The sequence below is a fragment of the Argentina anserina genome, chromosome 6, assembly GCF_933775445.1.
Source record: "Argentina anserina chromosome 6, drPotAnse1.1, whole genome shotgun sequence".
Lineage (NCBI taxonomy): Eukaryota > Viridiplantae > Streptophyta > Magnoliopsida > Rosales > Rosaceae > Argentina > Argentina anserina.
The window spans coordinates 18,989,537-19,017,301 of NC_065877.1; the positions used below are offsets into that span (position 1 = coordinate 18,989,537).

The following is a 27,765-nucleotide window of genomic DNA, read 5'->3' on the forward strand; positions in this document are numbered from 1 at the left end:
AAATCGTGGTCTAATACTTACAAAAATAATTTTTTTCTATCTTTGAAAGTATGTACTTTAGCATAATTGGTTTTTAAAGAGAATTATGAGAAGAAAAATTGAATTAATTCTAAGTTAATATAACTTTAGAGTACTAAATAGTAAATACTAAATTTCGGGGTATTACAGTAATAGTCTTAAGAGATAAAACTCTCCATATATAAATACGATATGAGTATACATGTACTTATTGTAATATACTTGACTCAACATCTTATTTGGTTTAAATGATGGCTAAGTGCACCCACACATATGTCAGTGTTTGATCACATCACATTATGACGTTAAATTCTATATCCCAACACAAAAGACACTTTAATGAAGCGATTTCAAAATTTGCCCATATTCGTAGGTCAACTTCCATGGGACCTATAGGGCAACTCACTTGTTGGAAAATAATGAATTTGGTATCACTGGAAATTTCTATATGTCTACTTTCTAGGACACCATCAATTTGATCATATCTATTATACTAAGTGAGTTATAGCTGTTTTAGTAAAATAGGAAGGATATATCCGGAAACTGCAGCTGAGTCAACTTCGACAGAGCTTTGTGATCAGCTAAAAAAGAACTAGGTTGTGAACAATATATCACTGAAAAGCCACGAGTGTCTACCTTTCAAAACGTTTTACAATTTATCCATACCTATTGTATCCATACCACACGTGAATATGTTTTTTATTGTAAACTCTTATTTTGAGTTGTCATGTAATTCTCTTTCTTTTGATCCATGTACGGATAAGTGTACATGTTTGATTTAAAAATGTTTGGCGGGATTTGATATTCAAATTATTGTCCCATTGCTACTTTTGAAGAATATGAAGAGCATTCATATACGTTATCTATCTAAACTCCGAGATTGAGTTACCGATCAAGGGGAGTTGTTTTGCAGACTTCAGGGGAAGTCTATTCAACATGTTATCTTCAACTATAGTTGGTGTTTTGTGCTATTTTTCCCTTCGACCAAGCTTTTTATTTTACACAAGAAGTTTTTATTTTGCTTGGCAAAGTTTTTACAGAGGCAACATTATTGCACAATGACATATTAGGATCGCAATACAATGGAGAGTGTTGTAGGAGAATTACTCTACGTAATCTTCTGGTGTATCTTGTCATAATTAGTACATGTTAGATAAATGATATATAATCTATTATTCTATGAGATACTCAATGTAATGCCTATATAAAGACTTCCTTATCAATTAATAAAGATGATGCTTCTATCTATTATGATGCGTATTACATTATTCTGTAACAGGTACCTGCAAATTTAGACTTCAAATGCTTGACATTTCTTAATGTTTATTGGCTAAAATGACCATTTGAACTCAAAATTACACTCTAAAACCTTTATATGCTCATAAATATCCTATCTTATGATTCATTTATTGGATTTTTTTTGTTTGAATTAAAATTACCCCGGGTAACAATTTCATCCTAGATCAGCCACTGGGTAAGCTGCAAGTGCTTGCTCGAGCTCCAATTTACCAGACTGGTATCTTTCATATACAAGACATATTGCTGCAGACTTTGGAAATGCTTGTGGATTGCAATTGACATCATCCAATGGTGGGTAGATATTTGAAACAGAATGTGAAACTTGAGGACAAGTTTTGCAAAAGGGGGATGGATAGTGAAAATTCTAATGTACAACAGATGAACCCAATTGATGGATTGTTATGATTCTAATGTAATTCAGTCACGTGTGCAGCAGATGATAGCCAATAGGGTATATATATATATATATACTCCGTTGTATTATCGAAGAAGAAAAATAGCAATTTCAATTTTATTTTCTTCTTTTCATTTAGTTGGAGTCTCTTACGTTAGGGGTAAAACCATAACAATAAAGGACAAATTATGCCAAACACAAATGAAGAAACTGGACTTAAAAATACAAAATCCTAAATGAACAAACTGAATTTGCTCGTTTAGTTAAGTAGATGAACTGGAGGTTGCCTCGTTTTCTTCAGTCAAAAAAGGAATAGGTTTTGTTGGAGCTGGCAAGCGGCCAATGCTGTCAACCTTGTCCTTCTGTTTTGGCGGAGGTCTAGCTGCTCTTGGCAATAATCTGCCCTTCTTTTCAAACCACTCGGGTGTGAGTAAAGCTCGAAAACCTAACTTGTTGTAATACACTCTTCTGACAGACCCTCCTGCAGCTTCAACTGCGTCCTTTGCCCTTACAGTGACCCGTGATACCTAGAATGTCATTTGTCAGTTCAGTGTCAAGAGCACATATGCAGATAACTGAGATAACAGTTCAGGTGCATTACATGCAACCGACAAGAATGAGATCATGTGCACAGGTATAAAATGATTAATGCGGTTACAAATATAATGAGCCAGCACTTAGACTAACAGGAAAGAGATCATGTGCACAAGTATAAAATAATTAATGTGGTTAAAACATTACAAGCCACCACTTGGACTGACTAAAATTTATTACTAAGACATCTAGGAAATCTAAATTCGATAGAACTGAAATATGAATCAGTACACGCCAAGTATAACTATGGGCTATATCGAAATCATCATACCCACTGGACTAGTGGTAAATGCCAACATCTACAATTTAATCAGATATCATTAATCCATAGTTCAAAGTTCAGCACTGAAGTGGCAAGCAAACGAAAACATACACAGTTTAAGGAGAATGCAGCAGATCATAAACAGAAAGAGTGTAGAGACAAGCGAAAAATATGTCTTGCCTATTCAGCGATGTCCTAGCCCCATAATACATAGGTCTTTAAAAAAAATAAAATAGATAGGTCTTCTTGGTTGGTCCAAAATAGTAAAATATATGGATCAATAATGTAGAAAAGCACAAGTGAACACACACCTCCAGATTAATTGGCCACTTGATGTGTTCAGCGCCACGTCCCATTAATCGTACTCCGTCTTTTATCTGCTTCCCTATTGCCCCTGTATCCTACAGTAATGGTAATTAGCAGATTGAACTCAGTTGGAAAAAGAAAATGGCATAGTCGAGAATGAATTTACTGTACCTTGAGAGTCTTCATTGTAATCAACTCTGAAGAATCAATCTTTCCTGCATTGATCAGTTTGGCAATCTTTCCTAATCCTACTGGCTGCAGAAAGACATGCAAACGGTATTATTAGAAAATGAATGGAATAAAATTGACACATTTGGATTGTCCACAATTGATTAACATAGCAGAAATGGCTTCTGAAGGGAAGACAGGATGAAAATCAGAGACACAACCTCAAAATGTGCTTCAAAATACAAATATCCAAAACACATACAAACAATATTGTTGGAGTTCATTCTGATGGAACAATCATATCCAAACCTAACACATTTCTCACTATCGAATGCGTCTAATCAATATATCCATCAAAATCACAAAGTGTACCTGAAAAGTGAGACTAAAGGGGTTCTTAAAGCCGCGCTTGGGGAGACGGCGGCGCAGCGGGGTCTGTCCACCCTCAAAGCCGAGCTTGCCGGAGCCCCTGGCCTTCTGGCCCTTGTGTCCCCGCCCGGCCGTCTTGCCCTTCCCGGAGCCAATCCCGCGGCCTTTCCTGGTCTTCTGCTTCCTGGGCACCTTGGGTCTCAGATCGTTCAGGCTCAGCAGACTACTGTACGCCCGAACAATCCCCAAATCCAGATTGAAGCTAGGGTTAGGGTTGGGGGACAGAGCAGGGAAGTGAAGTGGAGGGAGAGCGAGAGAGGGTTTGGGTTTGGGGGAGGCGACGGAGGCGGAGAAGAGAAGAGAAGCGAGTCTTCTTCGGATCAACATGGCGGTGGGTTTTTGTTCAATTACTGCTTCATTGGATCAAAGCTGGGTTTGGAGGAGGGTTTAACAATTCGGGGCTTTAGGGCTGGAAGGCCCGACTCTTTATTTACCGATACAAACTGTAAAAAGGCAAAATCTCCTCTTCTGTTTCATAATTTTACACGCGAGAATGAATTAAAAAAAGCATATATATTCGGGGGGTTGAATGTTTGTGTTTTTGGTTTCATATTGAGAAAATTTGGGTGTTTCTTGGGTTCTATTTGGTTCGGCTGTTGGTGGTGTTACAGTACTAGGGGCTTATCTTTGTACTAGGGGCATTTGGGATTCGCATTTGGGGGTGAGAAGCAGTGAAGCACAACTGCACACCTCTTACGCAATTCTAACAAATGCTCAAGTGAGGATGATAACATCAACATGCTTCATCAAATCACCCCCTACCCATGGTGCCACGAATGATCATCAAAGCTTGGAAACATGTTGTCAATTTTACATCAAGCTTCACAATCCTGAATTCTGCAACGCAGTATCAAAAGTATCACACAGATTTAAACCTATAAGAGGTGCTACTAGCTAGAGAGATGAAACAGTTGAAGGATCTGTCATTGTGATTTTGGAATCAGTTGAGGGATGGCTGCCATTCAAGCGTTTCTCCTGCAAACATCGGTATGATGTCTCCAAATGGAAATGAGAAGCACTCTGGTACCGTCCATGAAGTTCTGCTCAGCTTTGTTTTTGATGTATTCCGAGGAAGGCCATAAAAGTCTGGCCCATTAAAGCTTGTAAATGCCTCTAGCTTGTCAAGAGCACCCGCCTGAAATAAGCAAATTCTCTAACAATAAGTTACCTTGATGCACCAAACTATGAGCAGCGGCATATATAATTAAATAGAAAAACAAGAAGATTTTCTCCAGTATTAGATCAGTTACATTTCAAGGAGATTTTATTCAGTCCAGAGCACTCCAACTCTACACACAACTTTTTATTGTAAATAATTAGGAATTCCAATTAATATCCATAAATGTATCATATTCGGATATTCCTAATGACTCTCAATGAATGTAACCTTCTGTTAATAAACGTACCATTCCATCTATCCATGTCACTCTTAAGCTCCCTTTAGCCTCTTTAGTTCCTCAACGTGGTCCACCTCGCTCTTTAGCAAGGTCTTTGTACTCGTAGTCTCGTACCTTGTAAGTTACCCTTCTGCTCATCCTTAGCTTATATGTTGAAGCTACACCCAACTTACAACCCTCTGACCTCTCATCTCATCTTTCATCTTATTACATATAACACCATCATAGATCCCCCTTTCACCTGAAAACACCCTCTCTATTCCTCTTTGATTCTCCAACTTGGATCTCGCTCTTTGAGTTGAACACGACACCTGCGTTCTAACTTAAATTGAAAGCTACATGCAACTTACAGCACCTCCTTTTTATTCCATATATTCTCTTATTACTAACATAATAGACTTCCCTATCTATCCTAACCCTCTGTCCTAATATTATTACTAACATAATAGACTTCCCTATCTATCCTCATCCTATGTTCTAATAGACCTACCTAGCATTCAAAAACCAAGAGGTCTCTGTTATCCATAACATGGTCCGACCGGATTTGAGGTTTTAGTATCTACCACTTATGAAGCACAAAGCCTGAACCACATATAAAATCCTATAAACCCTACTAAACTGTTTATTTCATAACAAAACTAAAATGATAAAAGAGTCTCATAAGAAAGTGGTTGGTCCAGCCAGAGAAACACAAACGTCTTGGCCTCCATCACATAAGCCAGCCGCTTATTATATACTGTTTGGAATATATGATGACTTTATTTGATTTAATTAGGGCTTGTTCAGTCAGAACATAGGAACGATTAAAGCCAAAACATAATTGTGACACACACACATAACAGCAAACAAGAATCCAAACTAACATGAGGAGATACTAGAATCCTTACCTCTTCAAAGACCTTTGTGTACAATGATAGAGCAACAGGGGCACTGTATATACCAGCACAACCACAAGAACATTCTTTTCTTCGTTTTTCATGAGGAGCACTATCAGTTCCAAGAAAAAATCTTTTATTTCCACTAGTAACAGCTGATACAATAGCCTGTCCTAAATGAGAAACGATATATTAGCATCAGAGAGAGAGCTTAAAAATTACTTGAATTTTACTTCCTGGCTAAATTAGCACAAACGATAAATGTAATATGTGAATGGAACTTACTGTGGATCTCCCTTTTGAGTACAGGCAGACAGTAGTTGTGAGGCTGCAATCCTCCTTGAAATAGAGCATTTCTGTTCAGAAGAAGATGTTGTGGAGTAACTGTTGCTGCTACAGAACCTAACAAACAAAAGGTACATGGAATGAGGATGTACAACTTGAGACTGGCTAGTAAGGAAAGATAATCAGGATATATCTGTTGTTTTAAAAAAGGAGGGAAATAGGAATACTATAAATCTTATATTTGGTGACCAGGCATACCTTCTTCGCAAGACTCAACAAACTTAACAGCATCCATAGTAGTTATATGCTCCATGACGATCTTCAACTGTGGAAGCCTTTGGATTAAGGGTTGCAAAACAGATTCAATAAATACTTTTTCACGATCAAATACATCAACATCAGGATCTGTAACCTCCCCATGGACCTGAAATAATATAGCACATCCATATATAAGTAATAATTTAGGGACACATGATTGAGGATGATGTAAAGCTACAACATTAGACACCCTAACAACGGCTTGTCTATTCCACATTTCGGAACCCAGTCAGGACAAAGATAACTTCCAGAACTATAGAGAGAAACTGATAGAGTACAAAAAGTAGGGAAAAGAGAGAAGAAGATAGAATAAAGACTAAAAAAAAAAAAGCACGAGAATACAGACCCAAGACAAAGACAGTAGTCAAGTAAGAACTGTAAGATAAACTCAGCTATACAGGCCTTATACAGGCAATCCTGTAATCACAAAAGAAATACAATAATAAAAAACATTTAAATTATCATGTTCCAAACTGTCTATAGAAAAAAACAGATGCAATCAAATTTGAACTTCCCGTTATCTGTGTGATTCTTAAAATGCTATAAATTGCCAGGACCTCAGCAGCTCTTGGAATCTAAATTCCTAAAGTTATGATATGAAATGAACTAAATCCAGAAATATAGATGAAAATGCTCCAGTCCTTTCTTCAATATAACTGTAACAATTATTCAAATAGGAGAAATGTTTTATTTTTGTTTCTTTTACAGAGTTACAGAACAGACTGATAAAACTGCAAGGCCACAGTTGACAGGTACAAACAAGGAGAAGAAAGAAAACAGATGAGGTTTGAGGTAGTAGGAATACCAGCAGAGGCATGTTTTGTTCAACCATCTCCTCAAGGACAGGTAGGCATTTTCCAAATAGATCTGTGACTCCATCTTGAGAATTTGTTGTGGCACCAGCAGGGTAAAGCTTTACAGCAAATACGACCCCACTTTTTCCTATCAATAGAATTAGAAGATTAATGGATCTCTATGACCTATAAAGAAGAGCAAAAATAATGGTAAGTCCTAAAGTGAATCTAACTAGGCAAGTGAATCAATGCTAATTAACCCAAAAGAGAATTTCAGTAAAATTTCAGAAGTCCAGCATATGTCCTTGGTTGATTAGTATTTTTAAAGACTACATTTTTTGATGTAGGACGAGATTAAAGACAATCTCGAAAAGAAAGAAGTGTCGTCACATTTGGAAACTGGTATTCAAATAGGCTTCTTAATGATGCAATCAATCATAAATTACTCTTTTGGATATATTGAGATTCTCGAGCGAAAGATCAGATTTTAAAGGCAGATCAGATTTGAAGCAACTTGTGGCTAGAATGTCCGTTTGGAATGCATAATACATTTCCGGAATGGGAACGACGAGATCTACAAGACTCACTTTAGTGAGCCCTGTCGGATTTAGGCCAAAAGATGTCGATTTACTAATCAGTTTCGGGATTTATGTTTTAATTAGGATTTTAAGTTTCCTTTTTTCTAATCTTAGCATATAAGGTATTATTTCCTAGTTCTAATACAATAGGTTTATTTCAATGCCTATATATGGCACATCATAGATTTTAATTTGATGGAGAGATGATATCAAGTTATTAGTTAAACCATGTATTAATATAAGTTTCTCTTGTTTCTTACAGGTGTGCCCGTAGTTGCTAGTATATTCTAGTTTGTTACTAGTAGATTCTAGTATTTTCCATTAGGTTTTTGACGTTTGTCTAAATCTTGTTTCTACCGTGTACGCTTCCCGCATCATTTTTGCATAAAGACGGAAAGATAGAAAAACAATAACTAAGCACTAAGTTAGGCACATGGCACAAACTGCTACTGGAAGGTGCCAAGCACGAGTCAAGGGCTGGTAAATTACGAACTTGCTTATAGGAGAAACTGACAATACATACCCAAAAAATTAGACCACTGATAAGTTTTTTTTTAAAATAAAAAACCTAAAAGACAATACAAAAGTAAAGCAAACAAGAAGTACATCAAAAAAAAAGAGAAAAGTTGGAACATAGGTGAAATAGTTGAGAAACACAAACACAAAAATTGACCAGGCATGGGGAAATTATAGAATAAATAATCACAAAGTAATAGTTATTCTAACAAGATTCTCCAGCAGTTAAAGTTACATCTACAGATTTGTAATACTAAGAGAGCTTGAAAACCAATTAAGTTAATATTGAAGCACCAGTGATAATCTCACATGTCAGTTACGCCTTACGCTAGAATCATTTTATAGTGTGAACATATATTAAATTTAGATTATAAATAAAAAACATAACACAATCACATATCAGACTTACTTGCAAGCTTGATCTCTTGAGGACTAGTGGTATCTGTCAAATAAAGTGTCATAAGAGGAGCAAAGTCGCTACTCGAAGGCAGTGCTTTTAAGATAGATTCTCGGTAAGCCACAGCTGCAGCAGTGGTGGTGATAGGGGGCTTTAGATTTGGCATCACTATTCCCCTCGCAAAATGACTAGCACTGCTTATAAAAGTGATGATATGACATCAGGATGCAACTCGACGCCTACTCTAGATATAATATGACAAATGACCAGCATGTAATTCAATTATCAAAGAAGAGTGACCTATGGGGGACTACAGCTTCAAGAAGTTGACCGTCACGAAGGTGAAGATGCCAATCATCAGGGCGTGTTATAGTGAGCTCCATTTTTGTTTCCTTGTATCGTAACTGGTTAGAGCCTTCAAGCTTTGTAGTTGGGAACTTGAGTGCCTAAGTTAAGTACAAAAACATTGACGATGATCACGGTCAGATAAACTTAATAGTTCAAAAAATATATATAGAGAGAAAGATACTGTCTTTATTTCATGGTATCGGTTGCAATTCCTTCAGCCAATTCTAAAAGACTGTTGTGGATTGTATGAATGCACACCTGTATGGGCAACACACGAGTGTTGATCATTCCAAATGCCAATCCTGCGCAATCGACAAATTGTCTTGATTATACATATTACATCAGACTATAGATACTGAAATTTAACGAATTTCTTCAGAAGCAAATTCAAAGCAGGAGAAAGGCTACCAAAGACAGGAAACTAGGTAAAACCCAAACCCCAAATCTGTGGAATTGACAGGATACCAAACCAATGAGACCCAGAAAAAAAAAACAAATAAACAAACAAACTTACAGAGACGAATTGAGTTCGCCAAGAACGAATGTTTGAGAGAGAGATAGAGAGAGGGAGAGGGAGAGGGAGAGAGAATAGGTGTACCTGAACCAACAGTAATGGGTGTTTGAAAGGGATTGATAGGTGAATGAGAGAGTGAAAGTGGTGGGAAGGAGAATGAGATTCTCTCTATTGCATTATGTGCTCGCTCATGGAGGTCAACTCTTTTTATTTTTTGGGGTTTGGGTTAACTGAAAAAACCAAGCGAAGAGAAGACAAATCAGAAACACAGAAACTAGGAACAGAAAATAGTAGAAGTTTTCAACTCTCAGACATGAAAGGAAACATCAATCAAAGTTATAAGGTCCTTATAGAATCAGCAACACAGTGCCTGTCACACCCGTCATACCAAATTGATGCTACTCTATATAATCAGTACAACATCGTCTTTAATTAGCTACCATTTGCCTTGCATTATCTCCAGTGTCTTCCAAATTGATGTATTTCCTTTATTCCTGTACAGGGTCGACCTTGCTTGTGGATTCCTCTCCCTTTGTCAAGTCTTGTGGACATGCATGTTTGTACACTACTATCACTCTGATAAACCAATCTTTCACTTATTGCTCAAACCCTTTACTTCTATGAGTTCTATCTCTAAATATTTACTGAATTTCGGCTTCTAATATCTTTTATAATGTGACATTAGCAATCAGAATTTCCCACTAAGAACATAAAACCAGAGCATGAGCTGCATGACAATACAATGGAGACTGGAGAGACGGACATTGTATTAATAATTTAATAGTTGTCACAGAATTGAGTTCTCACAGATTGGTTCTAAGCTGCGACTATTTCTGTGTGTGCTAGGCAGTATATGAATAATACAAATAGTTGCCGGAGATGATATGAAATCCATTCATTGACATATATACATTGTAAGACCACAAGGGAGGTATACATTGACATAAGCTGAAGTTGGAAACTACCAATTAGCTGAAAAATGGATCAAAACACATGAGATGATAAAACAAAGAAATGAATGGCAAAATGGTAGCTGCAGTCAATGCGTTAAGGTTGAGATATACAATCTGAGTACTCATGACAGCATGAATCAAAACTGCTGGAAGTAATGTCCCGATAATTGATGGATTCAACTAGACTCTTGGAAAAGCGGTCGAGGAACTTTGGCATTGGGGGAATTCCAGCATCTATAACTCCCTCTAAAAGTTGAACAACCTGCCCCATAGTTGGCCTATCCTTCTCGTCGTCTTGAATGCACCAACAAGCGACTTTGCATGCTCTACTTAGTTGTTCTTTGTCAGCATTACCTTCTAACCTGTAATCCAACAAGGCATCAACGTCTTCTTCTTTGTTTAGCACATTGGCAACGCAGGTTGGAAAATAATTTTCTAAACCATTATCTAATAGATCTCTGTTTCTCCTTCCCGAGATGAGTTCAAATAACAGCATTCCATAGCTAAAGACATCAGCTTTCGATGTTATAGCTTCTCCCGAAATCCACTCTGGAGCAATATAGCCTCTGGTTCCTTTCGTGGTTGTTATTACCCGGCTAATGTCTCTGTCTATGAGCTTTGCTAGACCAAAATCTGCTACCTTTGGAACATATTCTGCATCCAAGAGAATGTTTTCAGGCTTGATGTCGCAGTGTATGATGCATTCTCTACACTCCTCATGAAGGTATGTCAATCCCCTGGCAGTCCCAGTTGCAATAAGGTACCTAGTTTTCCAATTTAAGACGATGGAACTCTTCTTAAATAGAACAGATTCTAAAGACCCATTTGGCATGTATTCATATACCAAGAATCTTTTTGAAGCTTCTACACAAAATCCACAAAGACGAATAAGATTAATGTGTTGGACTTTTCCAATAGTTCTCACTTCTGTAAGGAATTGCTTATCCTCTTGCTTGGGACAGTTAAGTCTCTTTGCGGCAATGGCAATTGATCCCTGCAATGTCCCTTTGAAAACAGAACCAAAACCTCCTTCCCCAAGTTTCTCTGAAAAGTTGTTGGTGGCTTTTCTTAAAACCCTATACTTGAACATCACCAAGGAACCATCAAGTGTATCAAACCTCTCCCCAAAATATCGACGCTTCACAAATAGTACCACAACAATGGTAATAACAATAAGTAAACCTCCAACTATTCCCATAACGATCCAAAGGGTCTTGTTCTCTTTCTTCTCCTCTATGCTCTCAGAAGCTGGAATTTTCAGATGCAAGTCCTTGCCTTCTTTCTCGGCTGTTGTAAATTGTTTGACATTGAATAGATCCCCTGCCCAAACAAAACACCCATTATCATAAGCAAAAGCCGTACATGAACAATTACTCAAGCACGCTGATCTGCACTCATCAATGTCATCAACTTCAAAACTCTCCCGGTTCGCAGGAAGGCTGACATTTGATACCACCTTAAAAGTGTCATCTACTCCAGTAGACTCAGTAGTGCATTGTAAATGTGCTCGCCTGTAGCACCCATCTGTATGATCCCCTAATCCCCACTCTTTAGGGTCTCTAGGTTCATATCCCTCCAAGCAAACACACTGACTGACGTTTTGCAGGCAGACACTAGAAGCACCACAAAATCCATAAACCTCACAGAACTTACTTGGCCTCAACCAAAATGCATTCCACTGGCGGAAGTCCTTCCCCCACATATAGGCCTTGAACTGCCCATTGGTATCAATCACGTACCTAATATAAGTATCAGGGTCTGCAGCATCATAAGACGCATACATCCCCTTGGCATCTGGTACAAAACTAACATTTGTTATATGATCGTTCCGCTGTATTTCAGGCACTTGGGCAAAAGATTTGCCATTCCAAGGCCCACTATTCCAATACTGTTGAGAGCCATTATAGAGCAACAAAATACTTGTATCTGGATCAACCTCTAGGGACCAAATTCCAGGGGCTGGGTCTTGTGGGTTTTTCCAGGGAGTGAGAGTTACACTCTGATTGGTAACGTTGTTGTAACCAACCCTGGCACCACCTGGGAGCCAAGTATCAGTAGGATGATCAAAACTCTGCCATATAACATCAGATGCATCTCTTATAACAAAGTTGCCATTGTCAAGAAGCATTGATGTGGCAGATTTGGAAGCTAAGGACATGGAACTCTGAGTTGACCAGACTGAAGAATTGGATTCGTCCAGCAAGGTAAAGTTTCCATTTTCAAGGAATCCAAATCGTGAAGAGACTGGATCAGAAACAGGGCGGTCTCTATTAGCCACCCAGACAACTGTATGATCATCAGGCAGATTTGCGTACCAAATGCCTATGTAGTAGTTGGTAGAATTACCTGGAGTGAAGAAACCCAGTTCAAATTTGCCGGCGGGAGAGGTTAACGACTGGTTGCCGGAAAGTGACTGGCCTGGGATGAGCCTGTCAGACGCCGTTGAGAGATGAGCTCCAAAGGTGATGATGAAACATAGCACAACAAACACACCCTCTGAACCAAAAAGAATCATTCTTTCTTCTTCTTCTTCTTCTTCTTCTCTGGGTCTCTCAGTTATATGGATTGGTTGGATCTCTTTCCAGTTTCCACTCACAAATACCACACTAGAGAAGAGACGGAGATTCTCTGCCACCCCTCTCTTTAAACTATATATATACGCCACCAGCTACATAAGCTCCCTAAATTTATATGTCTAAATCCAAAAGAAAGTGGAGACGAAAATAAAAAAAATAGAAAAGACCTGAACTGAAATAGCGCACGTGGTTGTGTTAAGTTCAACTATGGACTACTGTAGTGTTCCTTTGTAGTCAACCAAAGTTCAAAGCCAGCCAACATGTTTGGACCCCTGTTTGATGTACCTAATAACAACTCTCTCAAACAAATTCCTTCCTTCCAGATTCGTCGTTGGATCCACCTTCTCAGATTCCTCCCTTCCTGATTTTGCCGCCGATCAAGTTTTTCCGGTCAAATTTTTGGTCACCTGGTTAAGATTATGTGAGGATCCATTTCATTTTCATACGTGTGTACAAGGGCTTGTTTTTCAGGTTTGTAATCTTGTATGTTTGGATATGGTCAACCAAATATCTGATATCATTGTGTCAACATCAGCCTTGGTCCGTGGACCTTTCTTAATTTGATACAGTAGAGACTAGAGACCATCAGGCAGCGAAAAGCCAAAAAGTCATACTACCAACAGTTAAGCAGGATATATATTCCAATGAAACTCTTACGCTTCCTCGACCAAAGTTAAACTCCAATACAGACTAAATGAGCTCGTATATATATTTGAAACAAACAAAATACTAAGACTAAAATCTGACTTTTTGTATGTTTAATCAAAAGTACATCAAAGGAAAACAACATTTAATTTATTCGAAACCTATTCTTAGAAGCATATCAATTCACCTGTAAATCAGTGAAGAACTTTTAAAAATTCGAAACATATTCTTAGAAGTTAGAAACATATCAATTCACCTGTAAACCAGTGAACAACTTTTAAAAGAAAATCATGCTGAAATGAAAATCCAATCAGCCCAAGTGAGAAAGAAATAGAGAGCAATTGAGCCAACAAATACCCGAGCCCCTTAATAAAGCCCATAAAGCTAGGAACCTAGCGGCCCACTACTGGACCCACTCGTCTCCACTTAATCCGCTTAGACTACTTGTCGAGACGGAAACCGCCTAGCTTATTATGACACGTTTATTTATTCGGAATGAAATTAATATGAAATATGAATACAAAAGAATGAGAGACAAAATGAAATAATACGGAGTAATTAAAATGAAACTAATTACGATTGTAAACACTTACAATAAGGAATCGAAATTAAATTTGAGTTAATTACCATAATACTCTTTTTCTTTTCTTGAAGATTCACTATTGCCTTCTCCACCCTCACTGTTTCTCTTTTCACGTAAAGTCTATATCTCTCCCTGGCCTCTTTTGTTGCAGTACACTTCCTTAACCATGCACAATTACACCCAACTACAGCTACACCCATCAATATGCTCTCTACACCCATCTAGTTACACTACTACACATAACATCATCCATGGTGTTTGAAAACGCCGTGGAAGCCTTTTAACGGCGTTTTTCGACGCCATCGTCAAACGTCGTTGAAAGTGGTGCTGTGCTTTTACGGAGAGTTTCACAGGGTTTGAAAAATGCTGTGGAATCTTTTTTCATGGTGTTTCCAAAATGCTTTAAACTTAACGTTGTTTTTCAAACGCCATGGATATTTTTTTAAATTCTTACAAAAATCATATAATTGATTTTTGTTTCAGGATGAAATAATTGTGTATTATTGAATGATATGGGGGCCTATATATAGGCATTACAAAACCACAATCCCTTAAAATTCGAAGTCCTAATCTATTACGGAGATGCTAATCTATCTCATAACAGGAAACCTATTAGGCTAAGACACACACAAGGGTAGAATAGTAATTCTCCCGGAACACTCCCCCTTGTGTCGCATGCCTAGGTTGCATGGTGCACACATCGTTGCCTCGGTAAAAACCTTGTCAAGCAAAATAAAAACCTCTTGGGTAAAAACAAAAGCTTGATCGAAGGGAAAAAGAGCACAACGCACCTTCTACATTTGATAGCATCATGTGAGGTAGACTCCCCCTGAAGTCTACAAAACAACTCCCCCTGATTAGTGCCATAATCATGGAGTACAAAGAACAACGTACACAACATTCATTACATGCTTCTCAAACGTAGTCTTGGGCTAATGATTAATCATTAATCTAGCCACACATCCTTAGATCATACATGCTATACATACTTAGCCAAACTTAGATCTTAGGAAATAAGATTGCATAACAACTCAAAACAAGAGTTTGCAATGAAAATCAGATTCTCGGGTAGAATGACCTTCACTCACTTAAATGGCCATAACTTCTTCGTCAAAATAGGTATCAGCGAACCGTAACATGTTCTGAAACGTAGACACCCGTGGATTTCCAATGACATAAGGTTCACAACCTCATCCGATCGGAGCAGTTCACAATGCTCTGTCGAAGTTAACTGACTTGCAAATTTCCGAATAGGACTGTCCTACTTTATTAAAACGGCCATAACTCACTCAATATGATAGCTATGAATGAAAGGTTGATGTCCCTAGAAAGTAGACACATAGACCTTTCCAACGGTACCAATTTCACCATATTTCATCGAGCGAGCTGTCCTGTAGGTCTTGTTGAAGTTGACCTACAAAACTAGACAGATTCTGATTTGTCACATTTAATGTGTCTTTCGCGAAAAGAATGGGGGAATGGACCAATGAAGGACTGATTTTGGTCCAAGATGGAACCGTACGCATCCTCTACGCTACCAGTGTCGACTGCTACACCAAGGCGTACGTTGATGTTGCTGGAGCTGCTGGCGGCGTTGGTGTGGATAGGATTTGTGTTGGTTCACTAAGTGTAGAACTAAACCCATGTCAAATAAGCAATGCAAGTCCAATGACAATGCATAGGCGCATAGTTAATCACGTCATAATGAAAGCAATAGTGTCCCAACAACACTAGCATGTATGAATGTATAGCTCATTGAATCTCTTCATCATCTATACTTAGACGGAATAGAGAATCAAGAATTAGCTTCATATGAACACATATGGGTATGAGTTCTTGCAACCGATTGTACTACGTTCTCTCGAACGTCGCAATCTGATTACATAAGCTCTCCGTGGTCTGGAGGCATTTAAAGTCCCTCGGGCACTCTCATATCTGCGTCAAGATCCCTTTACAGATATTCTATGACCACTATTATATGCTGCAAATCAGTTTTCATGGACACTACTACTGATCAAGTAGCGGAAAGCAATTATGTCTATAACGAGAGAATATAACTCATCGTACTCAATACTAGGATAATGAGACAATCTTTGCGCCATAAGTCCTGCATATATTGCATGACTTCATCTTTCTCATTACAATTACGAACAACGACCAACATACCAAGTCAAGTTCAGCCTGTATTGATTCTTTCCACTTCGGTCAAGTTGCTCATCGTTGATGCCTTTACAACGGAATAAGAGCATAAGCGAATACATCATCAATCATGGGAGATCAATACATTAAACACACGCGCGCGCTGTATACGATCAATTCGTGAGATTTCTATTCTTCTCTAACATCAACAAAAGGAGTCTGTAGCGTCCCACAGAAACTTAGTTGATACACATGTTTAGAGAATATCTCTTGATGATGGGCGAAATACTTGTGCCTACGCACTTCGCTTCTTTCTAGTTTTGATTCTAGAGAATAATGGTATCCCCCTCATCTAGGCAGGAGCCAAGACCGAAGCTATGACCCTTACTAGTCCATCTTTACGTTTGCCGCCCTTGTTTTGTGGTGCAATGTCACGGGCGCCGACAACACCACAGCGTACGATGGTGACATCGCCTGCTTCCTTCCCACTGTCAGGGATGGTGCCAACGGTGCTAGGACCAGGTCATATGAAATTCTCTCATATTTTGAGAGTTCCAGCCTTACCGGCACATCACAGTATTTATGTGCGATCTCGTCACTTTCGCAATATCGGTAAAGTCATTGAGCATCAAATCTTTGACTTTCTGGAGGTCCATAATGCGTTGCACATTTGCTCACTTTGAGTAGTGCGGGATCTTAATGAGACATAGTGCCACACCACGTCAATTCCTGGCGTTAAAACCGGAATGAGAGCATTCCATATCTCCCCCTAACGACGGGAAGTATGTCTCATCAAAGTGACTGTCTGCTAATATCGCAGGATAGAGATCAACGGTTGTAGATTGGAAATAGCGGACAAATGTTGGTGATTCATAAATCATAACCAACCAGAATACTTAATCGTTTCAAGTAGACCCATTGAGATAACTACAATAGAGGCACATAAACAACTTTAACCAAATATGCGTTTAAGGAAAAGAACGTTGGGATCGTATCCAGTAACCATCTGGTACGCACTAAACGCTTGGCAAGTTGTGGGTCTAAAACGAATAAGTGTCGCTGCATGCAACATCATTACATATATTCATGCAAAAATCGGCAGGTTAGTACCCATAACCAAGTCCGAGCTCTGCTAGATCGTGCAGTGAATGAACATGAGGAATAATATGTTCAACGACGATCCCAGTAGATATGCAAAACGAAATCATCAAAGTCGTGGAGGTGAACTCTCCAACGGTATCCAATTGAATAGATTTGAGAGGATGGTAAGGGTGGTGAGCCCTTAGTATGATGATCATAGCTAAAAACTTTAGCGAATGCAGCGTTTCTTGTGGAAAGCAAAGCAACGTGTGACCAACGCGTCGATGCTCTTAACCTATACCATAAAAATACCGAAAAATATCCGTATTTGGTTGGATATGGTCCACTAATGTCACCTTAAATACTTTGTAAGAATGGAATGTTCTCGGTTGGAGCCTTAGCAAATAAGGACTTCCTTGAAATCTAGCAAAAGAACAAGCTTTGCAAAATAAGCGATTGGCATCAGAGATTGTCATGGAGGCATTAGAAGACACGGGAGGCATCACAAGCTCCTGTGAAGGAGGGGATGCCGCCACCGACGGCCTTAATGCCATGGAGCCGCCGATATAGGCAGGCTCGGCCTCACCGTGCATGGCACGGATAGGCTCGGCCTCACCGTGTGGAGCATGGGTGAGGTGGTCCTCCAATCGCTTCGTGAACATGAAAAATAGATGATAATGTGAATTTCAAAGAACTCGAATCATCATATCTTGTTCAAAATGACCAAAAATAATCATATCAAAACCGAGAAGACAGTAAAACCGAACCCATGATTCAAAGAATCTTGAGTTACATAAACTACTGCTGCAGGCAAGCAAAACTATGTCTGCAAGCTAACAAAGCTACTGTCGAAGCTTGAAAAAGATATTGTCAATGAAATCAGACAGATTTATTCCTCTCCATTCTTAACACAAATATCAAGATGAAAATCCATCATTGGCATGAATGGTCTTTAAAACTTAGCAAGGCACGAAGATATACAACACAATCTCCGCACGAGATCCGTAAAACAACTACCTGCGCCGTAGAACAGTGTGGGTGGTTACACAATTAGCAAGACACTCGATTTCACGGCGGGACATTCTCAAAATGAAGATTAAGAGAGTCGACAACGCGGTGAACTTCTCTACACAATACGCTGTAGGATATTGTAAGAGAGTGGATTGAAACAAATGGCAATCCCATCGAATGTATCACATGGCAATAGAACTACATTCTTCAACTCAAGAGTTGGTTAACATGGTATTGGAGCAGTTGAATACCAAACAATTTGGGTGGTAAAAACCATCCAATTGGTGCGGGTGGTCACCAATAATAATAAAATCATTTAAGCTATGAAACGACTTGGAGAAAACCGGAAAATTAACCGGAAAACCATGTCAATATAACTCAAAACCGGGTGAAATTTGGACTGGGAAAACTTGGCAGCAAGAACTGTTGAAATATGCGGAAAACATGACGAGAAACGACGGAAAAAAAATCGTCTGAAGCCGGCGGCGGCCGGAGCTGGCCGGTATGGAGGCCGTAACTTCAGGTCCGACAGGGAACGCCGTCTGGAAACGCCAGAAAATGGTCGTAAGGCGGTGAATACGCCGGTAAAACGCCGGAACAGTAACCGGGAAAAACGACGTCAATTTTGACGTTTCGAGGTCCGTTTTCCAAATTTTAAGGTCCAAAATCACAATGTAGTGCTATTGGGGTCCCATATAACCCAAAAGCGGCCAATTTAAAAACCACGTGAGTTGCAAACGTTGACCATACATGCTAAGCCAAGGCAAATAAAATTCTCACGAGTCAATCTTGTAAACAAGAAATACGAGAAATTTTATAGAATATGCCAATATTTAATACAACACAAACAAGCTTCCAATTCCAATAGACGACTCAAGCTAAAGTCGAGCAATAATCATGGCAATGCCAACGTCATACTTGAAAAATAGTAAGCAGAAGATATAGTCAAAATAGATTGACTAATCAAAAGTCTGTAGCAACAAAATCTTGCATATCGGATTGGGCGGAGCCTTAGCCTGAGGCTCAAAAATGTGCTTACTTGAGAATGGAAGAATGTTACGTTTCCATCTCCAAAATTCCCTCAAGAAATAGATACAGGTGCCAAAAATGGCATGCGTTTCTTTGATGTGGAGTATGCATCAAGGTCAACTCTGATAATACAACGTCATAGACGTTCATTAAATCACTTTTAAGTGTGTCCCATAGAATTCGTTATTTTTGGGATCTTTTTGTCAGCAAATAGTGCTGCATCAGAGTAATGAATCAACTCAAATAAATGAGTACGTAGACCTTGAGATTATCGTTTATAGACATGAGTTTAAGAAAACTCAAACATTCAAATAACAGTCGCGATGGCGACGCATCCATAAGAAACGAGGGTTGTATAGGTTTCAAATAATCGAAACTATTCAAGTATGTAACCGGAATTAGAAGGTTGTGATGTATATGGTCACACAATAATCGATGCATATCGGCGATTCTCATGATCGCACCCAAAACAGCGGTGCACTCAGGCGACCACACGAAATCGATATCTTCCTTTTTAAATAATAACGTGACTCCCCCAGGACCGTCACACGAAAAACGTCGACCAAGAGGGGAATCATATCCCTCTTTGGTCTCATCGGCGTTATAAGAAAGGCCGGAAAAGAAGACATGAAAAAGGCTAATAACGCCCGATAATTTATATATATATATCTTCAAAAGCAGCAACTTTAAGAAAAACATACTTGTTGGTCTGCCAAATAGACCGCATATAAGTAAATTGCTCTGCAAATCGATCGTTATGCATGAAGTTGCTTGTTGAATTCCTTTTTCGATCTTCGTTCGATGATATAAAAATCTTGGGAGGATATGATCGAAATTGTATGTAGATGGCAAAAGTATCGTCCATCGCGGCATGAATGTCATCACCATAGTACGACGGGCAATGATTTTTCCTATACGAGCACGTGAAATATCGTTAGAAATAAAAACGTGCCAGTGAACATTTAAATAATGAAATAGGAAAAAGGAAAAGGAAAAGAAAATATAGTATGAAGCCCAAATGGCTATTGTGCCCAGCTGCAGGTGTCGCGAGCGGGGCTGCAGGTGTCGCGAGCGTGCATGCAGGGGCTGTGGGCGGGGATGCAGGTGTCGCAAGCGGGGCTGCAGGTGTCGCGAGCGTGCGTACAGGGGCTGTGGGCAGGGCTGCAGGGGCAGCGTGCAGGGCTGCATGCGGCTGCGATGCGGGGGCTGCAGGGGTGCATGCAGGGATGATGCAGGGGCAGCGTGCAGGGCTGCGTGCGTGCGTGCAGGGGCAGCGAGCAGGGTTGCATGTGGCTGCGATGCGGGGGCTGCAAGGGTGATGTAGGGGCAGTGTGCAGGACTGCGTGCGGGGCTGCGTGCGTGGGTGCAGGGGCAGCGAGCAGGGGATGCGTGCAGGGCAGCTAGGCAGTTGCAGGGGCAGCAAGGCTGGCTGCGCGCAGGGATGCGGGGCTGCGGGGGTAGCAGCGGGGAGAGGGGGGCTGCAACAACGGCGAGCAGGGGCTGCGCCGACGAGGAGATGCCGGAGGCCGGAGACGACGGCGGCTGGCGGTGGAGAAGAGAAAAAAATTTCTAGGGCTCTAAAAGTTCAGGGTTTTAGGGCAACGTGCTGATAACGTGTTTCAGGATGAAATAATTGTGTATTATTGAATGATATGGGGGCCTATATATAGGCATTACAAAACCACAATCCCGTAGGATTCGGAGTCCTAATCTATTACGGAGATGCTAATCTATCTCCTAACATGAAACCTATTAGGCTAAGACACACACAAAGGTAGAATAGTAATTCTCTCGGAACAATTGTCTAATTATATGCAAAAAAAATCAAAAATGCTATTGGCAAGAAATTATACAAATCACAATGACAAAATTTCATTACTATGTACCCAATTGGTAATATATCCATCAAAGTAATCTTCTGAACTCTAGAAATTTACAAATATGTAACCTAAATGAAAGAAAAGAAAATAGCTAAGACATTGCTTAAGGCTACCTAAACCATAGTATATGGAAGTGTCATTAACATAATGAATCGCTTTAACTGATAACAAGGTGTCTGCCATATGCTGCCATCTTGTAGACGAGGATGTGTGACCACCAGCTTCAACAATTTTCTCCTTATTTGCTTTTGAAAATTATGGGGATGTTAGCATTAAAGCAGATGAACTCAGTCTCACAACATAAAATAATTGATCAGTCTTTACCTATCCTATTCATATAAAAATACTTGTCATTTACTGAGGACTAGTAAGTGATAGTCGGACCATGAAACAACACATACATGTTAAGTTTTACATAGGCAAGCTATTGAATATTGATGCTTGCTACCTGAATCTTTTTATATCCAAAAAAATTGAATATTATCAGCATAAATTATACTCATGCCAATCTATAAATACTTAGAGCTAAAATAGATGTAGCATGTTCACTAGCCAGCATATCTAGCAACATATTTGGAAGAGGAAAAAGATCTTAGAAATCAGTTCTGGTAATTCCGTTTATTTTCTTTCTCTCACTTGCACAGATCTTGTGCTATTGGGTGGTCCTTTAAAACTGATTGCTATGCTACTTCAAGTATAACTATGCAATTACTCTCTAGATTGAACATATGAAGAGATGTTTTTAAAAAACTAATATGCAACAGGTAATATCAGTACATACTGGTATATATTTGAGAATTTTAAATATAAGTGGTAGCAGTAAGGCAAGGAAGATGAAAACCAACCAGCTTCACGGAATCTAGATTGTAGTGCCTCATAAATAGCTTTTACTTTTTTCTTCGGGACATCAAAGCATACATAATGCTCACTTTCCAATCTAAAGTCATTTCTATTTGTTGATCACAAAGTACAACCCCACCAACAGCAAACAATCATAACATGAAACCAACCAGTATAGCATAACTGAGAGGCTCAATAAATAAATAAAAAACCGCTCATCAGCTCTGATATAATACTAGTCAGGATCATAGGGGGCAAGCCCTTTGAATGTTGTCGTCTTGACAATATCAGTCCATTCAGGAAGCTCAATCTAAAATATACAATCTGAACTTCAAAATTAACAGAAGCTAAGCAATTGCATAGCTTTCTTCTAGTGAAGTAAGCTATTCTGAGGTATCAAAATCAATAATACCTTGCCATATCTCTTCAGATGAGCCGCATAATGCTTCACAACTCGTGCCGCGACACGTCCTTCACAGTCTTCGTAGTTTCCATGCTTCACTTTTTCGAAAGAACAAGCCACCACGCCTATGAGCTTTTAAAACCATAAAACCCATAAAATTTCCCTGCACCAAATCAAAGGCCTCAACTTTTCTTCATAAAATTTAAACACCAACAAAAGCAAAACCTCAACTATTACCATCGTTGACTTCATCAACGCCTCCACTTCCTCCCACCTCCCTCCTCAAATCTCGTCTTCACTACCGTCATCGATAACTCAAACCCCACATCCCCCTCTCCAATCTCTCCCTCCTTTCCGACTACGCCGTCGCCATGGTCCTCTCCCGCCTCGCCCATTGCTTCTTTGCCAAGCCCATGGCTTCTGCGTCTCTTCTCTTGTCGTAAAAAAGGGTCGGGTAGTTTTGGAAGAACATTTCATTCCGCCCCATTCCCAGCTCCCCCCTCAAGTTTACAACTCCATGCCTTTTTCGAAATCGGTTCCGGATTTTTGATGGTGGCTCCCACCGCTAATTTCATTCCCATGTGCAGGTAAACGCCGAAATGGAATCGATTCCGGGAGAATTCAATTCCATTCCGGATAAGTAAACATGTCATTAGTGCCACTATGGCGGTTGTTCGCATCCTTCCGTCATATGGACTACTTTGCTTAAAACCCAAGCCGCCCTCCACAATTCAACATCCGAAAAACTCAATTGTTGCCAACATCCACGACTTGTAGGATGCCACCTCACAACTCGAACCCAAATCACCACAAGCCTGACGCCGCCTTCGAATATACAAGAGTCGTGTTGAGAACTCGGGAAGAAATTTGACAGCATCTACGTCACTTGTCGCACCATAAACACCGCTGAACCAACGTATAATGAAAGAAACTGCCACCACTCTGGCATGAAACCCAATATTTCGGATTCCTTGGCTCTGAAAAAGTGGGAGCAACTATTTTTTGTACTTCATTTTTATCTAATTTTATTGGCATGATTATCTATACTATTATTTAATCACACCTACTTTTTCAACTAAAACGGACGTGAAAATACATAAAGACCTTTAGACCATATATTAGTTTTTAATTGCCTTAAATATTTAAAGGACATTGTAATAAATGAAAATATAAAGATAAAGCAGTAAATACAAAAAGTGTTTATAACTATCTATCTATAGAAGATAAACTTCTCACTACTAATTTCTCATTTATTTCTAAATATAACAGTATAACTGTTTGTATTTATAAATTAAAAAAAAATGAAAACCACATTTACATATGTTATGCATAAGTGGGTAGACTAGTTGTAACTAGATGCATCTCTCTTTTCTTGACGTGTAATGCATCTCATTGGTTGTTTATATATTATTTGACATATATCTTTTTTTAAGTTCTTAACCGATGAAAGCCACAGCTACTCAAGCACTTGAATTGAAAGCTATCAAATATTTAGGGAGCAGTTGAGAAAGATAGCACTGAGAAACAATTTCATTGGGTGGCAAGGTAACAAACAAAAATGGAGGAGGAGCCGCCAATAAAGCCAAAAATTAGTTGCCATCCTACACGTTTTAAAACTTGTCCAGTTTACACACTGACTCATGAATTAGTAAAGCAGAACTTTTATTCATACTTTCTAAAATAATATTTAGACTTCTTTCTTTTTTTCAAGATAGTGTTGTGTTTGTCAACTGATACGAAATTACAAATATATACAAATATAAAAATAAACAAAAAAAATTTCAACACCAAGAATAAGAGGACTAAGAATAAGAAAGGTCCAACTCGTACTAAGACAATTAGTACTACTCTTCCTAAATTCCTAACGTGGAAAAGGTGTTTACTGTGTGGATAGGTAAGCCCAATCCTTTCTTCCCCGAGGGGGAAAGAGAAAAAAGAAAAGAAAGAAAGCAGTGCAGAGTTAGGTAGATCAACTATTTGTACATATCTCTCCTCACTCAAACTCATACCCATCTCGAGGTCTTAGCCGAAACTTAGCTTTACGTCCTTTGGTCTTTATTTTCTCGTTTGAGTCAAAAAAGTTTTGAAGTTGTTTTTTCAGACCATTGCATCAGAGCTCTTTATGTGATCTCACTTTACCACCATATGAAATGTGCGTTCTTAATTTTTTTTCATACAATAATAATTTCAAATGGACCCCTCATTCATCTAGTTAAACTATAATATTATCGTTTGAATAATTCACATGCATCTTAACAAAAATATTGTCTCACTTTATAGATGTTTATTTTTTATCTTTTTTATTATTCCAATTTATTGTGATCCGTCAGTTTGAATGTATTTTATTGTTATGAATTGTACATAAATTTCATTTGCTAATTTTACTGTGATTATGTTCAACCTTTAAAAACTCGATATAGTTATAATAGGTTTGAATCAATCGAATGAATTTTTAAAGTAAAAAAGTGTTTTCTTAACTTTATTAGACTATGGGCATTTTGGAAAAAATGGGGAGGTTTAAATAGTAAGTTTGTCAAGGTATATTGGAGGTCTAATTACTAGGGAGGTTCAAATACCGTTTTTGGAGGTATAAATAGAAACTCCCTTATTATTATTATCACTTTTTTCTTTTTTATTAGGGCTTCTTATAAAAAAAAGTCACATTTGATACATGTATTTATAAAAAAAGTCGAGCAAGATTTAAAAATTATAAAAAAATCATTTTCTAAATATGCTTAAACTGTTGCCCCAAATTTTAACAAAAATTACAAACTATGCCACTGGATCTGCTCTCTCTCTCTCTCTCGATCGATCGATCTGCTCTCTCTGATCGATCTCCCAATTGAATCACCGAGTTCAAGTTTGCATTTTTAGTTGATCTTAGTCTTTGACCGCCGACAACAATGCCAACTGAAAAATTAATAGTTGCCTGGGCTTGCGTCATCTTCGATGCTTGCTCAATGGCAGTAGCTCTGGGTCATCATCGATCTAGCATGTAGTAGCGCGCTAGGCTGGGTCATCATCAAAGCTTGCGGTGATGGTGGCTCAAAAGGTTGTCTCAGCTCAAAAGCTTAGGTCTCTCGTGAATCATCTACCGTGCCTGTCGTCTACAACTTCACCGACTTCAGCACTGCTAGTAAGAATCTGAAGCACAAAGACAAGCCATATGGATCTGGCTGCAGGATTCATGTTTGGGTAGGAGCTTGCGGCAAGAAAGGATCGGAGGTTGGTAAAGATGGAATTGCAACTATTTGAGCAGTCAGAGAAGAAGATGGTGTTGATGACATGGGTGCCAATTCTCTAGGTGCCCACCTCAGATATTGGCCAGTTTAAAAAAAAAAAAAATTGTTGTCACATTATCACATTGCATGTCATACTAGCTATCACACTACTAGTGACACTAACTTTCTGCTATGACAGATAGTGTGATAACTAGTGTGACAGGCAGTGTATGTGATAGCTAGTGTGATAGGCAGTGTGGCTAGGGGTGTGACATCACCATAATGTCGATATTTGGATTGTATGAGTTGATTTGAGAAATTCAAAATCACATAATAGTTAACAAAAGTTCGTTATTTCTAGTCATTATTATTCTTCTACTTTTTCTTCTTTATTTTATCACAACATAGTCACATAAAACAGTGTGACAGCTGGTGTGACAGGGAATGTGACAATTAGTGTAACAATGAATGTGACAGCAGATGTGATAGGTAGTGTGATAGCGGATGTGATAAGTAGTGTGATAGTGGGTGTGACAGCCGGTGTAATAGGTAGTGTGATAGCGGGTGTGATAAGTAATGTGACAGAGCGGGTGTGATAGATAGTGTGACAGCGGGTGTGATAAGTAATATGACAGGTAGTGCGACAACGGGTGTGAAAAATAGTGTGATAGCAGGTGTAATAGGTAGTGTGACAACGAGTGTGATAAGTAGTGTGACATCGGGTGTGATAGAAATTGTAACAGCGGGTGTGACATGCCGAGAGGAAATGTCTAAATATGCGAAATTATGTTAAAATTCAAAGGAGATTGGTATGAGTATGCTCAGAATGAAGAGAATAACTAGAATTAAGAAACCTTGAGCTCCGGTTTCGCCGAAATTGCTTGAAGCACCGATATCGACGGCAATAATCTCATGTGAGGTTGTTGTGCCTTGTACGGTGATCGGTTCGGAGTGGGTAGGGTATCAAATGAAATCGGGGAGAGAGATTTTTTCAACGGTACCAACCACCTCAAATCCATTGCCGGATGACAAAGGTGTGGCCGAAATTAGAAAAAAAAAAGAAAAAAAAATATGAAGAAGAAGACAGGCTAAAATTGTCTGAAAAATATTATAAAAGTGATTATTTTCTAATTTTGTTCTGAATTTGTTGACTATTTTCTAATTTCTACTTAATTAAAATGACTTTTCTATAATTAAGAAATAAGTGGCGACTTTTTTTCTAATTTATAATGAAAATTATACTATTTTATCATTTGACCTTTATATTATCACCTTTTTATTTTGGAAATGATTATTATGATCACTTATATGTTATAACAATGCGAAGATTCTTCTTCTGCCCACCTATTGAACATTTACAAATGTTCTAAAAAGCGACCGCCTAAGCAGCAATCGACTATATCGTTTATTGCTTGATTAGCCAGACTACGGTCCTTAATAGTCAAAATCGGTTTGACTTTAAAAAAATTTAAAATCGCAACTTTAAAACAAAGAAGTCGTTCACTTGATTTGGACATTAGGTTATTATTCTAAGTTCAAACTATTTTAAAAATTGATATTGAGCATCTTAAACATAATTTTATTACTTTTTTCAAGTCTACATATATTTTTAATTTTTAATTATATAAATACAGTTATAAAAACAAATAATTATTTAATTATTCGAATCCGCCTGCACGCCGGTAGAAGGCTGCCAAGCCGTTTAGGCACTAGGAGGCAGCTATCTGCTATTGGAGGGAAAATTTCATTGTTAAGAAGTCTTACCCACCAATAAAATACATATTGGAGCCGGAGCTAACCCAGAACTGATATAATTTTCGAACTTCTGTTGACTTATGTCACATCTCGGAAAGGAATGCAAGCAGTATATTTGAGATGATTTAACGATTAGCAAGCATAATACAAGTATTACA

At 38.6% G+C, this 27,765-nt stretch overlaps 3 protein-coding genes across 3 annotated transcripts; all 3 read right to left on the reverse strand.

Annotated features, from left to right (window-relative positions):
* Positions 1-1,814: 1,814 nt before the first annotated feature.
* LOC126798637 (uncharacterized) lies at positions 1,815-3,881 on the reverse strand. Its single transcript, XM_050525648.1, has 4 exons — positions 3,414-3,881; positions 3,045-3,128; positions 2,879-2,968; positions 1,815-2,238 (listed from the first exon to the last, which is right to left on the reverse strand). Exons 1-4 carry the CDS (start codon positions 3,795-3,797, stop codon positions 1,975-1,977), a joined length of 822 nt encoding a protein of 273 aa, XP_050381605.1. The 5' UTR covers positions 3,798-3,881; the 3' UTR covers positions 1,815-1,974.
* Positions 3,882-4,207: 326 nt separating this feature from the next.
* On the reverse strand, positions 4,208-9,725 carry LOC126798635 (dihydroorotase, mitochondrial). The gene is made up of 9 exons (XM_050525647.1): positions 9,577-9,725; positions 9,237-9,280; positions 8,931-9,076; positions 8,643-8,824; positions 7,151-7,287; positions 6,286-6,451; positions 6,028-6,144; positions 5,755-5,915; positions 4,208-4,605 (listed from the first exon to the last, which is right to left on the reverse strand). The coding sequence occupies exons 2-9, from the start codon at positions 9,264-9,266 to the stop codon at positions 4,411-4,413; spliced, it is 1,134 nt and encodes a 377-aa protein (XP_050381604.1). The 5' UTR covers positions 9,267-9,280; positions 9,577-9,725; the 3' UTR covers positions 4,208-4,410.
* A 631-nt stretch (positions 9,726-10,356) lies between these two features.
* Positions 10,357-13,061, reverse strand: LOC126798627 (G-type lectin S-receptor-like serine/threonine-protein kinase At2g19130). Its single transcript, XM_050525638.1, has 2 exons — positions 12,792-13,061; positions 10,357-12,689 (listed from the first exon to the last, which is right to left on the reverse strand). Exons 1-2 carry the CDS (start codon positions 12,958-12,960, stop codon positions 10,540-10,542), a joined length of 2,319 nt encoding a protein of 772 aa, XP_050381595.1. The 5' UTR covers positions 12,961-13,061; the 3' UTR covers positions 10,357-10,539.
* Between the last annotated feature and the right edge of the window lie 14,704 nt (positions 13,062-27,765).

What these genes read in the sequence shown, in the direction of transcription:
- LOC126798637 (XM_050525648.1), bottom strand. Translation starts at nt 3,797, where the DNA reads ATGTTGATCCGAAGAAGACTCGCTTCTCTTCTCTTCTCCGCCTCCGTC. An exon ending in CCTTTAGTCTCACTTTTCAG is followed by an intron (nt 3,129 to 3,413) that starts GTACACTTTGTG and finishes GTCTTTCTGCAG; the next exon opens with CCAGTAGGATTAGGAAAGAT. An exon ending in TTACAATGAAGACTCTCAAG is followed by an intron (nt 2,969 to 3,044) that starts GTACAGTAAATT and finishes CCATTACTGTAG; the next exon opens with GATACAGGGGCAATAGGGAA.
- LOC126798635 (XM_050525647.1), bottom strand. Translation starts at nt 9,266, where the DNA reads ATGATCAACACTCGTGTGTTGCCCATACAG. An exon ending in GAAGCTGTAGTCCCCCATAG is followed by an intron (nt 8,825 to 8,930) that starts GTCACTCTTCTT and finishes TTTTATAAGCAG; the next exon opens with TGCTAGTCATTTTGCGAGGG. An exon ending in TCAAGAGATCAAGCTTGCAA is followed by an intron (nt 7,288 to 8,642) that starts GTAAGTCTGATA and finishes TTCTATTGATAG; the next exon opens with GAAAAAGTGGGGTCGTATTT.
- LOC126798627 (XM_050525638.1), bottom strand. Translation starts at nt 12,960, where the DNA reads ATGATTCTTTTTGGTTCAGAGGGTGTGTTTGTTGTGCTATGTTTCATC. An exon ending in ACTGGGTTTCTTCACTCCAG is followed by an intron (nt 12,690 to 12,791) that starts GTAATTCTACCA and finishes TTTCTGATCCAG; the next exon opens with TCTCTTCACGATTTGGATTC.